We start from the raw sequence: 17,817 nt of genomic DNA, 5'->3' as shown, positions 1-17,817 counted from the left end.
GAGAGAGAGAGAGAGAGAGAGAGAGAGTGGGGGGGGGGGGAGGGTGGAGGTAATGGATAGGGATGGGGGGAGGGATAGAGAGAGGTGGGAGGAGAGTTGGACAAGGAGAGATGGGATGGGCAGAGAGAGAAGGCAGGAAGAGCTAAATAGCAAGAAGAGAAAGGAGGAAATGGGCAGAGAGAGGAAGCAGGAGGAGATGGGCAGAGAAGAGGGAGGAGGAGAGGAACTAAAGAAGACTAGAATAAATAAATACCCGGGTAGCACCAGGTTTCTCATATAGTTCACCACTACATGTTGTTATTATGGTAGTGGCTCACCCTTCTTAACATGACTCTGATATAAACATGGTTCAGGTCTTCTGAAGGAAATTGTCCCAGAAGAAACCTGAATCATTTTCTTTTACTTTGAGCTTTAATTGAATTGGAAGCTATTGACCTATAGCTTGTAGGGAAACACATAGAAAAGAAATCAGACACAGGCGACTTACAAGGATAGAGTCTTTGCTTTTACCTGAAGATAAAATTGGAAACAATGGAAAAATATTTCAGGGATGTCCAACAGTTAACTAAATTGGTAAACATCGCATATCAATGAAGTGCCCTCCTCATTTTATGTTCCGTGTATCTTCTCTTTGTTTGTGAGCGAGAGCGGATTTCTTTCTAAATCATATTTTCCTATAGAGCAAGCAAATTTCATATGGTTAGCAAACAATATTAATAGGTTGACATGATCTGATGGGAGTTGTATGCATAATAGAGTATTCTAAATGAGAATATGTCATTTAATTGTGACGGAATAGCTCAGGCTTCTGTTTTCAATTTTTTCCTTATTTGTTAAACTATGATCTGATAATCTTCAAACATAATACGTTACATCCTGATAACTGAAAATGTCATCAGTATATTGAAAAATAATATTAACAATGAAGTTGCTGTGAAGTGAGTGACATCATCAGTCATGGTAGCTCATGATGTGTGTGTTTTAGGTGGACTTTCTAGTTATATTATGTGGGAAATTAATTTTGTACCACTGCACCCAACCTGTCTTAAGTCTTCATTAAGTTTTGCACACTATTGCAGACAAGTCGAGTTACAACTTCTACCACTGCTCCTTCTGTCATTAATTTTACAGAACTTTTCTGTGTGTATTGATAAAAACCTTAGGGTTCCACAGCAGACTAAGACTGAGCATCACCAGTTACAGGGATTCTGTGTTACCTGAATTTTGGTCATTCATATTTATAGACTGTACTGCCACCTACGTCAATGGATAACAGTTGGTGCAGTCATTTCTAATAGATTCAGTTGGCAAATTTTTGTGTTAAAAGCAGCCAAAAGCAGTGATAGTATTGGTTGGAAAAGAGATTAATGGAAGGTAAAAATGTCCTGGACTGCTTTTGGTTGATTGAATAGAGTTTTTAAACTAAGCTTCCCATTCATCTGAAAGAAAAAGTTGCTCACTGTGTTTTTTATGAGATAAGACTCGTAGGTGTGAAAAATGAACTGTTAATACCTTAAGCACTCTGATACTGAGGATTGTTCAGAGGGTGTTAGAGAGATACATGGCGGCAATAACAAACTAATGGATTGGGGAACAAACTAGTATGGGAGATGTAATGATTATTGTAGTGAAAGTGAAATTTAATTTAGTGAGTCATGTAGCCAGATTAATAGCAGCTAGATTGACAAAACAAGTTATAAAATGGCTTATAGTAGACAAGGAGACTGAGATGTTGACCTACAGGAAATAGAGTAGATGAAATAAGCCATCACGTAGTAACAGCAATATAAAGTAGTATGTAGAGGGAATAATAGATAGAGACAAGTACGGTTGAGACACTTCAGCCAGGATCTATGCAGTGTAACAGTGGAAAATAATTGAGTATGTTTCATGACCTCAGTAACAAACATTGAGAAGAGAATCATAATTTTTTAAGAAACATTTTGTTTGTGAGGCATACACTTGAGATATCCTCTAAAAGCTCCAGTGCTATTTAAGATTTAGTGATCCTTTTCAGTATAATCACAATCTGAGATTGAATTCCTGATTCATTTATACCTAGACAATGTAACATACGTTTGTTTGAGTATTATATGATCAGAACTTCAGTGACTTTCATTCAAGATAGTTAATATGTTAGAATTCTTTTGATGATGATTTATGCGAAAGGCTTATTAGTAGACCTTGGAGAAACACACAAATGTCATTTAAGAGCATTTGTACCTACAATTAGATTATGTCAACTGTTCAATAAACAAGTATCAACATTTTGAAAACAGTGTTTTTATTTTCCGGTCATGTATATTTCATAAACTGGTGATACCAACAGTTTCATGTTACAGGTATGGTAACAGCATTTTGCAAGAGATTGGGATGGGACAATATGGAATTATTATTTTCTCAGTTTCAAGACAGATTACAATTTGGCATTCATCGGGAGTTGTGTGATCTAATGAGACTTGATCTGCTTAATGGGCTACGAGCGAGAGCTCTGTTTAATGCTGGTATCACATCACTTGCTTCTCTTGCTGCAGCTGATGTATGCGAAGTGGAAAATGCTCTACATGCTGCAATCCCATTTCAGAGGTTTGTGTTGTATTGAGATCTGCCTAAAAATGTGATATGAGAACAAAAGCTCTGAAATATTCAAAGTGTTTTGAATAAGCAAGTTTTAAATTTAACCTAAAATCATTTCTACTGGATAACTCCTCCTATTCTGTAGATAACTTTCTTTTTAAAAACTGTTAGCCTGTAAAAAAATGTTTTTAAGAGTAGTTGCATAAGTAGGACTAAAAAATAGTGAGTTTGTATCCTGTAACTGACTTGTTCCAAATTTTGATAGAAAAATTCAGATGATTTATGGAACATGTAACTAACTAAGCAATCTATCTTTGACAGTAAGTATATTTTGATTTTGTTATTTGTATTAATTCTTTATTTTACAGTGGAAGTTGAACTGTAAACTTTGTTCGTGATTCTATAATATTGCTGTAAAGATGACTCACTGAGCTGCAGACAGAAACAATGAAAAGAATGTTACATATTGAGCTTTCAGCCAAAGTATTCTTCAGGAATGAAAACACAAACACATTCACACAAGCAAGCACACCTCACACAGACGGTTTCTATCTCACACCTCTCTGTGTGGGAATATGGCGCAGTAAATCTGTTGGTGGACTAGGTCTGGGAGACAGTGACAATCTGTGAAGTCCTTTAAGATATCTTCAGCATACAGGGCAAGGAAATTCTTATGATTATAGATACACCTGATTGGCCAGGCTGTATGGGAGGGATTTTTTGGTGTGGAAGTGATGGCAGCTGTTCAAAAGCAGGTACTGTTGGTGGTTGGTGGGTTTAGTGTGAACGGAGGTGTGGATAGAGCCATGAGAGAGGTGGTCTTCGTTTAGGGTGCTGGGTTGAGGAGGACCACGTGTCGCAGATGGGAGAGAAGGTAAGGTGTTGAGGTTGTGAAGGAATGAGGTTCAGTCCAGATCATGAAGATATTATCAGTAAAGCTGAACCAGACTAGAGGTTTGGGGTTTTGTGTGTGTGTGTTTCTGAAGAAGGCTTTGGCCAGAAGCTTAATGTGTAACAATCTTTTCGTTCTGCCTGTTTGCAACTCAATGTGTCATCTTTACAATGGACAGCAGACTACCCTTTCCATAATATTGTTGATATTACAATGTGAGCTTTAGAGTCTTTTATTTCTGATTGTGGTTTTTATATCTTTGTTTTTATCTAATTAATTGACATTAATTTTATTTCTCCTGAGTATCTTATGAAGCTTATAATATTTATCATAGGTGAGCAAAGATATGTGGGGCACAAAGCAAACATGAGAATATTGTGTGGATCTCAAAATGCGATGTTATGTTGTTCATGATTGATAAGATCCACATACAGTTGTATTAAATTATGTTTTGCAATAGAAGTAGAACATTATCAGGTTTCAGGACAACAGGCCCATCTTCTGGTGGACTTGGAAAATTACGACTAAATATGATAACTATACATACCACTGGAACTTGTGGTAACATTGTAAAGAAGATACATCATTACTTATCCATATGAGTCAACTAAAAGGAGGTAATAAGGTGATTCTATGGTACACAGCATTTAAGAAGAAAAATTTCAAGGCCATGCAGAAAAGTACTCAGAACTGGGCCAAAGTAAAAAACAGTAGCTCCCAATATACAAAGTTAATGTCTCTGAATTCTTTTTTATAAAGACTCTTTAAAGTTTTTTAAAATAAAACATATATTATTACCATTCTACAACTTTATTATTCATGTGTACATATTTATTTCTCAACATGGTCGCCCTGACAATGAACAGAATTCTCTGAACATGAGACCAGACCATTACTGTAAAATGTTTGACTTTGTTGAAAGTGAAGTCCTCTAAGACGTTCTTTAAGATTTGGAAATGATGAAATTTTGATGGGACCAATGCGGGACTCTATGGAGGATGACTGATGACACTGTGAACACAAGGCATCAGATTGTGCGAATGTCGCAGCACTCATAGGTGGTCTGGCATTGTCATGTTGAAGGAATGTGTGCTCTGTGTCTGGATGAACTATTCAGATTCGAAACACGATTACGGTACACTGTTTCTCATGCATCAGCATAGTTATGTTACATACCAGAATGTTACATGCTGCAATTAGGGGCCCTCTAGTGGTTGAGGACTTCAAATATGTAGACATGAAGAATAATGAGGTAGAATGTTAATAATGTTTGTTTTATTTAGAAAGCTTCAAGAACTTTTGCACTAAAAATTTTGAAGCATTACTTTTCAGCATGCCCTCAGATAAAAGACCATAACCATTCCAAATAGTTACTACGAAGGTGTAGACTTAAGTTTGTCATTAACGTGAACGTGCATAAGGTGAGGTAACTGGACTTCCGCACACTGAAACTAGAAAAAGAGAAAATATGAAGTTTGTGCACCTAACAGTGGCAGTGCACATATGATATGTTCCCTTTATGTAAAGATTCTTACTCATCAATACTGCGTATACACCCGTTGAGTACCATAGTAACCACACACCGATGTTAAAATGCCAGGTAACAGGTCATGATGCCATCTCAGAGCTAAGCTCTAACTATTGTTTCTCAACATTCCAGTACTTTGACCAAATTTCTGATCAGAACTTTTATCACCTCCCTCCTCCCCAGCCTCCCCTCCTGTTCCTCATATGGTAACAATATGTATAGTTATAGTAATGTAAGTTGGTGACAAGACATTTACATCCAGTGTGAATTCCTCACCACAAACAAATTATTCTGAAACCACTATAAAAAGTTATTCATGAACATGTACTTGATGCGTAGTAACCATTTAAAAAACCATAGTCTTTTTTACTAGACATAAAACAAAGAAAATACACAGTTACAAAGAATCGCCCCATACTGTATCTATTACCATAGCTAAATCACAGCGTATTCCAGCCACAGCTGCACGGTCCTCTGCACAAGGTGTATTAGTTGGAGAAAAAGTTACAATCCAGTAGTAGAAGACTAGTTTTATCAGTTGCTGATGACTAGTCAGTGGATACCACCGAGATGGATAGAATCAAAGAAGTCACTCACTTTCTTTTCCAACCTTTGCAGTTGGAAAGTGAATAGAAAAAGGAAAGATAGCTTTCATTAATGAGGTGGCTCTCAGTTTTTTGACAGAGCTTAAACAGGTTCAGGAACAAAATTGAGAGATGTGCTGTCTCCCCAAGTATGATTTCTGAGTTCACACATAAGAGAGTTATCTACATCAAGGGTTGAGGAGGTGAAATTGTGCTTAGCACGTCTACCACCATGTGAATCTGTGCATAACTAGACTCTCAAGACATTGAACAAGTCTCACAACTATTTCTGTTCTTGGACTGGTTGGTTTACATCACATGTGTGATCCCACCAGGCCACTGGTGCATTCATGTCACAGTATTCTCACCAGCTCAAAGGTGTGGAATGATAGTTGTCATTAAGCAATCATAAACAGGTGGATGACACAAGGAAGATTTGAGAGCAGATCAGTTAGGTTGTGATGGCAAAAGCATGAGGAGTTGTTGAGAGGAGGTGGCAAATGTCATTTCCGGATATCTTGAACTTAAAAGAGTGTATGACAAGTTTTATTAAACTTGAGAAACTATCAAGATAATTTCCAAGGTACCAATATCTGCCTGGAGACATTTTCAGGACAGAGACAGAACATTACACCACCATTACTACTGCAACTGGTATGAATGACGCAAGAGGCTTGCAGAGCTATGGTTATTATCTAAGTCATAGAAATTAAGATAATGCAACTACAATTTCTTTGTGTTGGCGCTGAATGCATCTTTATGCAGGGCTAATGTAAGACACTAATCCTCTAATGATAAGATTCAGTCCAGCATATTGCAGTACTTTAATAACCAGCACAGAAAATTTTCCTAACTCAGTTTAATTAAATTTGCCAAATATGACAATTTTCTCTTTGTTGGAGAAAGGCAGTTCTAATTCTTTACCCAAAACTGTGAAAGAGTGATGTTTGCTCAAATAGTTACCCAAGTGTCATGTTTATTACTGTACAGGTAGGGCACAGTGACTAATGTAGAATGTGGTTTATTCGCCTCATAACATACAATTACAAATCAAAGATTTTTGTACTGGAGACAGGTCAAATTACTTAAAAAATGAGGTTATAATAATTAACATATTTAAACATGTACTTCAGAACTCTTAGATATGAACAATTTAACAAGGATGTATATAACACTTATGGTCATTTTGCAGCATGCAATGCAATCTGTACAATATATTAACATTTATTATATAATATATAATCTGTATAGTGTCTTTTCTTTTCAAATTGCCGAACTGTCCTGCATGAATTCTTTAATTGAATAATGACTTTTTCCCACTAATGTATTAAATAACAATCTTTTCAGTGGGTCAATCTCCATATTTAATAGATTTGTGTTTTTAAATTATTGTAAATTTTTAATACCTTGTACAATGGTGTTTGAGTGTACAAGTTTTAAATTATGAGAAGTATTGTGTCTGCAATTGTCGTTGAAATGAAAATTGTCAAGTGAGTTTTAATTTTCGTATATAAAAATAAAAATTTCATGGATGTACAGAGAAGGAATGGTTAGTATTTTTAATTTTTTAAAATAATGGGTGACATGATTATCTTTTTTGGACTAAACATGTGTTTCTTATAACTCTCTTTTGAAGTGTAAGTAATCGCAGGCTGTTCATAGTTTATTCTGTATTGAATTATAGTTTCAAAGTAGGTGTGATAGAATATCTTCCTCTTGTCCTGAAGGGTGGAATCAGATAAGACGTTTATCACATAAACTAGGCTGTTCAGTTTGTTTGCCAAGAAGTATACATGTGCATCTGAATATAAATTTTTGCCAAGATTTAGACCTAGAAATTTTACGTAACTTGCTTCAGTTGTTTCCTGATTGCTGTGTACTACTTTTATGGGAGATGTTGATGATGATTGAGCACTGAACTTCACTAGTTGTGTTTTTGTGACATTGATTTTTAATACATTTTGCCGAAACCGTAATTCTAGATTTCCCATTATATTTTCCACAGTATCAAGAATTTGTTCTAAATTGTTATTTTCAATTAAAACTGAAGTGTCATCTGCAAATAAATTGGAGTGAACATCAATGCTTAAAGGTAAATCATTTATGTACAGCCAAAAAAAAAAGGGCCCAAAAATTGAGCCCAGGGGGACCTGTGTGCAAATCTTTTCCCAGTCCGAGAATGATTTCTTTCCATTTGAATTTAGACCAACTCTCTGTTTTCTTTCAGACAAATAAGATTTGAACCACTGTTATGCCCTGTCCACGATCCCATATGTCTCTACCTTGTGTAGAAGTAGTAAGTGATTGACCGAGTCAAAAGATTTTGTCAAACCACAAAAAATACCTATGACCTTTTTACTCTTGTCTAAAGCAGTGCTTATCTTTTCAGTGAATTCTCTGGTACCATTTATTGTATTTTTCCCATTTTGAAATCCAAATTGATTTTCAACTATAATATCATTTTCCATAAGAAAGTTTCCAAAATGTTTTGCAACAATCCTTTCTATTACCTTAGCAAAACCTGACAGCAGAGAATTAGGGCAGTAATTTCTCATGTCATCTGGTGAGCCTTTCTTGAACAATGGTCTGTTTCCTCATATTTTAACACATCTGGGAAGTATGCCTCCTCAAATGACTGACTAATAATTTTAGCCAGTGGATGAGAAATGATGTTATAAAAAACCTTGACTGCAGTGGTTGCAATTTCATCCCACCCAGCTGATTTTTTTAAAGGACACTATAGCATCTTCTACATCTTTTGGGGTAATTCTTTTGGATGTTTTAAAGCTTGCATTTTGGTTTGTTTTTACAAAATTGACATCTGCCTTGCCCTGGTGGGCTGTGATATATACTTCTGATTTTGCCACATTTATGAAAAAAGCATTGAAACAGTTTGACATTTGAAAAGGATCTATAATTAAATGAATTTTAATTTGGACAGGTTCTTGGCACTTGTTCTTCACTCCCAATTCAGATTTGACGACACCCCAAACTACCCTTGATTTACTTTCTTTTTTACTGTTATATATGTTGTTAGCCAATTTCTTTGCTTGAATGTATTCTTATATTTCTTTACACACCCCACAAAGTCAGCAATTTTGTTGTTTTAACTCATTGTGAAGCTGTCTTTTCCTGGCATGAGAAATTTTTATTCTTGCTGTAATTCAATTTGTTTTATTGACCACACTCTGTTGCCAGGCTTGAGGGGGGATAAGTTTCATTGAAAGCATTTAGGAAACAGTTTAGGAATGTTTTGAAATTATTTCAGTTGACACACTGTTATCTAGATGCCAATTTATACTTCTTAGTTTGTTAGAAAATATATTTACTTTCTTTTTGCTAAAGTTCCTTTTAAAACAGGTTTTTATAATTTTTGGATTCCATATTCTTGGAAGCTCTATGAGAAGTTTTGAATGATTTGACATCCCTACATCCAAACAGAATTTACTTCCATCCTCAAACTGATAATTTGTCAGAATATAGTCAACACATGTTTCAGAATTGCTATTTCTTCTAGTATATTTAGTGAAATTTAAATTAAAAGCATATTTCTGAATTAAGTCAGAAAGATTTACTTGAGCTTCAGAAACCAAGAAACTCCTCTTGCATCGTATGTGGATGTAAAAGATGTAAGTTTGCCCGTAATAACCCAGTATTATGGCTGCTATATGGGCAACATTTCAGACATTTTCTTTGACAGAGAGAGGGCCTGCAATATGATGTGGTATTGCCATATCTTGGAAAATCTTTCCATATTCATACAGTCATTCCTGTTTTAATGGTTATTCAGACACTGCTTGACAATAACATTTATGTTCTTTATTAGTAGCAGAATGACACCCTTCAAGGGATCAATTTTTTAAATGTTCTCTGCTTGCAGTAACACTTAATGGAATATTGTCTTTGTGAGGAATATTATGCTATCTATTCATAAATAATTTTAATGTTGTGTGCTCTACCTCCAATCTAGTTGCAGATCTGAGACTTTAACTGTAGCTTGAGTGTGATATAAAAGTTATTGAAAGGAGGTGTTGGATGGGAGTGGGGGCAGAAGCAGTGTTACTATTTGGGATACAACATGCCACATGCTTACGTGTTTGAAAGTTGTGCCAAGACCGTAGAGAAAACAAACGACTGTTGTCATTGTCTTGTTTGTGGTGGTATGATTACTAGTCACCGGGCAAGTTTTCATGCATATCCTGTAAATGTCACCAAGTAGCAAATTAATACAAGACAACTTTATCAGATAAATAAACGTTATGAGGTTCCTAGCCTGGTGCAGACTTTTCGACTTGATATTAGCTTTCCTGTTAGATTTTATGCTTGTGTTCTTACATTGATTGTCCACACCTTCCGAACACCAAACAATCTGTGGTGAGATGTGCACTGCATTGGTGGTCAGAGTTGTTTGCCCATTAGTCAAAAGTCAGCAACAGGGTGCCGAAGTACATATGAGCACAATGTGTGGGCCATAGGTGGGCTGAGGCTATGCATGTCTCGGCTTTGCTTGGTACTTCTCGTAGGTACTCGGTAAAGTGTGACATTTTTTTTAGCAGGATGCTGTGGAAATTTTTGGTAGGCATGATTTTCTTCAGTTTGGTAGAATCATGGTGTTGGCCTCATTTGTTCGTGGTACAATAACTGGCAGGTTCAATGGTAATTTGCACAAAAAGAGCCAGTCTAGTGATACATTGTCACAAATCTTTAGAAATGAATGGTAATGTCAGAAGAGGATAATTCTTATTAGTATTTATTACGCAAAATACAGTTGCATGATCAGTAGGTACTGAAAATTTGCTATGGAACCACATTACAACACCATTCAGAAAAAATTTAAATTTTGAATTGATTAATGAATTATAATGATTGACTGCCGGGTCATTGTTCTGCAGATCAAGAAGCACTTTATGCTCAATTTGCATACAAGTAGCACACAATGAAATTGATGGTACGAATAGTAGATTTTCTGAAGTTGCAGTTACAACAGTTTTTGATGGGATGGAACAAAAAATATGGAGACTTCATATATTACTACAAAGTTCATTGGTTTAGTCAAGGGGCACTCCTGTCACAGTTTTCTGATTTAAAACCCACTGTGGATGAATTTATAGAGAAAAAAGAAGAGCAAGAACGAAAATTGGAACATTCAGAATTAACTGCAGACCATGCATTTTAAGTGGACTAGACTGCACCTTGCCCACAATAAGACATAATTTGAGAAACCGCAAATTTCTGATTTATGTGTATGAATGTAAAAAGAAAATTGCACTGTGGAAGGGACAAATTCTGCCAAAAAATATGCTTCTCCAAGCCCTTTGGCATTATAGAAAACGTGAAGTTTGAAGACTTTATTGTATCCTTGAGATAATTGCAAGGATAGTTTTCTAATCGTTTTGAGGCCACTGCCAATCTTACATCTGTTTTCAAGACTGTTTGCCATTTCAGTTGAAAGTGCTTCTGTGCATGTACAGATAGGACTGATGGACTTGCAATGTAATTCCCATCTAAAAAACAAATTCTTCTTGTGAAAACTGTCTATGTTGTTTTCCTGGGTAAGAGTTTCCACATCTCCCTAATGAGGTTGCAAATGTGATAAAATAATCGATCAACATATGTGTGTGAAAGGCCTTTTCTGATTATGAAACTATGTGGCAACAGGAGTGAAAAATCTGTGAAAGTGTCTGTCTCTCTCCTTATGCTGACAGGTACATCAAATAAAAATTATGTCTTCAGTCAACCAAAAATAGTTAAACAATACTAAAAATTAGTTTTGCTTGCGATCTGTGTTGTTGAGTAAAGTAAAATCAAGTGGCATGAGGTGGCAACTGCATTGCCATTTAAATGTGGTGCTTTTGCAATTTCCCCCTCCTTATGATCAGACAGTGTGACCCGTGAGAAGGGGGGGGGGAGGGGGGGGAGTGTAGCCAGGCAAGGGAGCAATGGCACGCAAGCACAAGCACTGTTAATGTGTCGAAATTTTTCTGGCCATGCAGTAGTCCATGAGTTAGCCTAAGACTTAAACACAACAGATTTTGATTAAAATCAGGTTAAACTGTTATTGCAAACATTCCATCTGTTTCAAACTATAAATAACTTATCTGCAGGATAATTAGAATTATTACAGAATTGAATGAAATATTTAGTTAATGTTGTTTTAAACTAATCATTGATTTTGACATACTTTCATTATGATTCCTCTGAAGTGTTTCACAATATTACACCTTTCTCTTGATAAAATTTTATTTGTTGTGTCTTTTGTCAGACATTAAACTTTGGGTAATATATGTTTTTAACTTTTCTCACAACACACTAACTCATATAAGCTCTACAATAATAGGAAAAATGATAATGAGATGTCGACAGCCTCCGAGTCCATACTTTTTAGCCAGTTTGTCAACACCATATTAAGTCAAATTATCCCAAAAACGTGTCCTCTTTTATCATCTGACATTGAAATATTTTTCCAATTCAGATATGTGATAGTTTTCCATGTGATAAAAAAAAACCCTCCTTCCATTTTACTTCCACCCCACTAAATTTTTGTACTTGAAAACTGAACTTTACATTATATTCCTCAGTGATAGTTGGCTCCCCATTTCTTCTAATGAAGCATTTGGTTTGCTTGTGTTGACTGCTTCTTTCTGGAGGTATGTAGGTAATTTTTTTCTTAAGTATATGTTCCTAAAAAATACCAACATTTGTGAATTGCTTCCCCTAGCATCTTCTATTCTTTGCTTAAGTTTTTCCTGTTCTATTTCGTACCGCTTCATATATTTCCTTTATTATTCTCTCATTTTTCTTTTGGAAAAAATTAACATGTCAACAGTTCTGGTTATCACCTTCCTGAAAGGCAGTGGTACGGGGGCTGCTATATATATTTCTGGCCTAATAATGAAAATACGAATATTTATCAACGAAAATGGTTTATTGTCTTTCAAAATATTCTCCATCAAGATTTATACACTTTTGCATGCGCTCAAACCAATTTTCGAAGCACTTTTTCCACTCCGATTGAGACACCTCCAAAACATGGTTTTTGAATGCTGCAACAGCATCTTCTGGCGACGAAAATCGTTGACCACGCATTTTTTTCTTGATGTGTGGGAACAAAAAGAAGTCATTGGGTGCCAAGTCAGGGCTGTACGGCGGATGACCCATCACTTCGACGTTTTGGCCGGTCAAAAAGGCGCTGGTTTGAGCCGATGTGTGACAGCTCGCATTGTCATGGTGCACAATGATTCGTCTTCTCTTGTTCATTTTTCGAATTTCTCCGAAGACTTCAGGCAAACAAATGGTGGTGTACCACTCAGAATTGACCGTCCTACGTTGCTCAAGCGGAACAGTCGCCACATGACCAGTTTTGCCAAAGAAACAGGTGACCATTTGCTTCGAAGTGCTTCTTCCACGAACAACTTTCGTTGGATTTGGCTCGTCTTGGAAGACCCACACGGTCGATTGCTGTTTTGTTTCGGGCTCATACGCATAGATCAATGATTCGTCACCTGTGACGATCTTATAAACATCTTCTGAAGCACCGCGATCGTATTTTTTCAGCATTTCTTTACACCAATCCACACGAGCTTTCTTTTGAGCGATTATCAAATTGTGCGGGATCCAACGAGAACAAACCTTTTTTACGGCCAGGTGTTCATGCAATATCGAATGTATGCTGGTGGGAGAAATGCCTAGGCATGCCTCTATCTCACGGTATGTCACATGACGGTCTTGCATTATCAGTTCACGTACGGCATCGATGTTTTCTGGTACAACGGCTGTTTTTGGACGATCTTCACGGAATTCATCTTTGAGCGAGCGTCGGCCACGATTGAATTCGTTGTACCAGTTTTTCACAGTGCTATAGGATGGTGCTTCGTCGCCATACAAAGATTTAAGTTCATCGATGCACTCTTGTCATGATAATCCACGTCGAAAGTTGTGAAAAATGATCGCACGAAAATGTTCACGAGTTAATTCCATTTTTGTGCCAAATTGATTTCTTCAAGTCCCTGTAAAGGAAAAAAAAATTGTCGTAAGTCAAAAAGTTCTGAGTACATTTATGCTAAAAAATGTCAAACTTTCCAATGGAAATGTCAGATTGCACCTGGCAACACTTAGTGTTGCCTAGGCCAGAAATATATATAGCAGCCCTCGTAATCCATTGTTTTGATTATTACTTGTCAACAAATTATTGTTGTGTTCCTGAGTCTTCCTACACAGCATAAGCCCTGTTCCCATATGTACATACGAGATTAGTTGATAAGTCTGGAAAGTTTTCACGGAAGGGTGGAACAATGCACAGTGTGCAGTTCATTGTTGACTGCCATCTGAATTGATCAGTTTGTCAACTGCAGTTGGTGTTATACATTGTCATTTGAAGGGTCATACTGCCACATATATCAAAACAGAATTGGATGAAATTCACATAGATTCTGCACTGCTATTGAAGGCCATTTACTTTTGGATTAATGAATTTAAATGTGGTCAGAGAAGCACTTAAGACGAAGCGCACTCTGGCTGTCCATATGAGGTCATCAGAAAGGAAACCATTGACAAAATCAATTATACAATAAGGCAAGACTGCCGAATAAAAATTTGAGAGATTGTTGAGATTGTAGACATCTCAATTGAGTGAGTGCATAATATTCTGCATGGCAAATTGGCTATGAAGAATCTGTGTGCAAGGTGGATGCCACAGTTGGTCACAGTCGACTAAAAGCACATCTGGCCCAACATTTCCATACAATGTCTGGCGATGTTTAATTGCAATCTGTAAGATGTGTTGCACCAATTTGTTGCTGTTGATGAAACCTGTATCTGTCACTAACCACCAGACTCAAAATGGCAGTCAAAACAATGGACAAAGGATAGTGAAAGTACAGCGATCAAGACAAAGACCATTTTGTTAACTCGCAAGGTGATGACCACTATTTTGTGGGATGCCCTGGGAGAAATCCTTGTAGATTAGTGCTGAAAAGGCAGAACTATAAATGGACTGTATTATGCTTTATGTTGGATTGTCTGAAACTTGTGTTGGCTGAAATAAGACCAATAGTGCACGCAAAAATGTGCTCTTTCAGCAGGATAATCAACCATCCCACACATCAGCGATAACAATGATGAAATTGCATGAATTGGGCTTCGAATTGATCCCTCATCCACCCTTTCCACCAATCTTATCCCAAAGTGGCTTCTTCCCATTCTCTAACTTGAAACTTTGGCTTGCTAGAAGAAATATTCATTAAATAAGAAATTGGTAGTTGCAGACAATGAGTATTTTGCAAGGGTTTATTTATTTATTTACATGTCAAGTTCCATAGGACCAAATTGAGGAGGAAATCTCCAAGGTCATGGGACATGTGAATATATGAAATTACAACATAAAAGTAATAACAGATAAAAATAAATATTCATGAACCTGAAAAAAAGTCATTCCATAAGTTTAAGTAAACGCTATTAGCAATACCATAAGAATCAGCTTAATTTTTCAAGGAGCTCCTCGACAGAATAGGAGGAGTGACCCATGAGGAAACTCTTCAGTTTCGATTTGAAAGTGCATGGATTACTGCTAAGATTTTTGAATTTGAGTGACCACTTATTGAAAATGGATGCAGCATTATACTGCACACCTTTTTGCACAAGAGTTAAGGAAGTCCGATCCAAATGCTAGTTTGATTTCTGCCAAGTATTAACCTAATGACAGTTGCTTATTCTTGGGAATAAACTAATATTGGTAACAAGAAACGACAATAAGGAAAATACATATTGAGAGGCCAATGTCAAAATACCGAGACTTGTGAACAGAGGTCTACAAGAGGTTTGTGAACTCACACCACTTATTGCTCGAACCGCCCGTTTCTGAGCAAAAAATATCCTTGTAGAATGGGAAGAGTTACCCCGAAATATAATACCATACGATATAAGCGAATGAAAATAAGCAAAGTAGACTAATTTTCGTGTTGAAGTATCACTCACTTCTGATACTGTTCGAATAGTAAAAATGGCAGTATTAAGTCTTTGAACAAGATCCTGAATGTGGGCTTTCCACGACAGCTTACTATCTATTAGAACACCTAGAAATTTGAACTCTTCAGTTTCACTAATCATATGATCATTCTGTGAAATTAAAACGTCAGGTTTTGTTGAATTGTGTGTTAGAAACTGTAAAAACTTAGTCTTACTGTGATTTAACGTTAGTTTAGTTTCTACAAGCCATGAACTGAGGTCATGTACTGCACTATTTGAAACTGAGCCAATGTTGCACACAACATCCTTTACTACCAAGCTAGGGTCATCAGCCAACAGAAATATTTTAGGGTGACCCGTAATACTAGAGGGTATATCATTTACGAGGTGCATTCAAGTTCTAAAGCCTCAGATTTTTTTTTCTCCGGACTGGAAAGAGATAGAAACATGTGCATTTTTTTAAAATGAGGCCGTGTTCATTGTCAGTACGTCCCAGAGATGGCAGCACCGTACGGCAGATGGAATTTTACCGCCAGCGGTGAGAATGAGAACTGTTTTACATACTTAAAATGGCGACGTTTTCCTTACTTGAACATCGTGCAATCATTTGTTTTCTGAATTTGTGTGGTGTGAAACCAATTGAAATTCATCGACAGTTGATGGAGACATGTGGTGATGAAGTTATGGATGTGTCGAAAGTGCGTTTGTGGGTGCGACAGTTCAATGAAGGCAGAACATCGTGTGACAACAAACTGAAACAACCTTGGGCTCGCACAAGCCGGTCTGACGACATGATCGAGAAAATGGAGAGAATTGTTCTGGGGGATCACCGAATGACCGTTGAACAGATTGCCTCCAGAGTTGGCATTTCTGTGGGTTCTGTGCACACAATCCTGCATGACAACCTGAAAATGCGAAAAGTGTCATTCAGGTGGGTGCCACGAATGCTGACGGACGACCACATGGCTGCCCGTGTGGCATGTTGCCAAGCAATGTTGACGCGCAACAACAGCATGAATGGGACTTTCGTTTCGTTGGTTGTGACAATTGATGAGACGGGGATGGCATTTTTCAATCCAGAAACAAACTGCCAGTCAGCTCAGTGGAAGCACACAGATTCACCACCACCAAAAAAATTTCGGGGAACCGCCAGTGCTGAAAAAATGATAGTGCCCATGTTCTGGGACAGCGAGGGCGTAATCCATACCCATTGCATTCCAAAGGGCACTACGGTAACAGGTGCATCCTACGAAAATGTTTTGAAGAATAAATTCCTTTCTGCACTGCAACAAAAACGTCCGGGAAGGGCTGCTCGTATGCTGTTTCACCAAGGCAACGCACCCGCACATCGAGCTAACGTTACGCAACAGTTTCTTCATGGTAACAACTTTGAAGTCATTCCTCATGCTCCCTACTCACCTGACCTGGCTCCTAGTGACTTTTGGCTTCTTCTAACAATGAAAGACACTGTCCGTGGCTGCACATTCACCAGCCGTGCTGCTATTGCATCAGCGATTTTCCAGTGGTCAAAACAGACTCCTAAAGAAGCCTTCGCCGCTGCCATGGAATCGTGGCGTCAGCGTTGTGAAAAATGTGTATGTCTGCAGGGCGATTACGTCGAGAAGTAACGCCAGTTTCATCGATTTCGGGTGAGTAATTAATTAGAAAAAAAATCTGAGGCCTTAGAACTTGAATGCACCTCGTATATAAATAAGGAACAGTAATGGCCCCAACACTGATCCCTGGGGCAACCTCCCACTTGACAGTACCCCACTCAGATCCCACATTGCAGCTGCTATCAACATTGTGAATAATGACCTTTTGCTGCCTGTTGCTAAAGTAAGAGGTGAACCAATTGTGAGCTACTCCCTGTGTTTCATAATGGTCCAACTTCTGGAGCAATATTTTGTGATATACAATCAAATGCCTTAGTTAAATCAAAAATTACGTCAAGCATTTGAAACTTTTTGTTTAGCCCATCCAGTACCTCACTGAGAAAAGAGAATATAGAATTTTCAGTTGTTAAATGACTTCTAAGGCCGAATTGTACATTTGATAGCAAATTGTATGATTTAAAATCATCAATTATTCTAACATACACAGCCTTTTCAATAACTTTTGCAAACACTGATGGCATAGAAATAGGTCAAAAATTATCTACATTATTCCTTTCTCCCTTTTATATAGCGGCTTTACTACTGAGGACTTCAATCGCTCAGGAACCTGACCATTCCTAAAGGAAAAATTACAATTATGGCTAAATACAGGGCTAA

General features: G+C 37.2%; 1 protein-coding gene across 3 annotated transcripts in view; it reads left to right on the top strand.

Moving 5' to 3' along the window:
* LOC126336904 (DNA polymerase theta-like) overlaps positions 1–17,817 on the top strand; it is a 303,016-nt gene that overhangs the window by 177,176 nt on the left and 108,023 nt on the right. For all 3 annotated transcript variants that reach the window (XM_050001035.1, XM_050001043.1, XM_050001052.1), the window contains exon 15: positions 2,343–2,586. In XM_050001035.1, the coding sequence (XP_049856992.1) occupies positions 2,343–2,586 (244 nt within the window). The remainder of the gene's footprint in view (positions 1–2,342; positions 2,587–17,817) is intronic.

Source organism: Schistocerca gregaria, chromosome 1 (genome assembly GCF_023897955.1).
Source record: "Schistocerca gregaria isolate iqSchGreg1 chromosome 1, iqSchGreg1.2, whole genome shotgun sequence".
NCBI lineage: Eukaryota > Metazoa > Arthropoda > Insecta > Orthoptera > Acrididae > Schistocerca > Schistocerca gregaria.
This window is presented reverse-complemented; position numbering and strand designations above follow the sequence as displayed.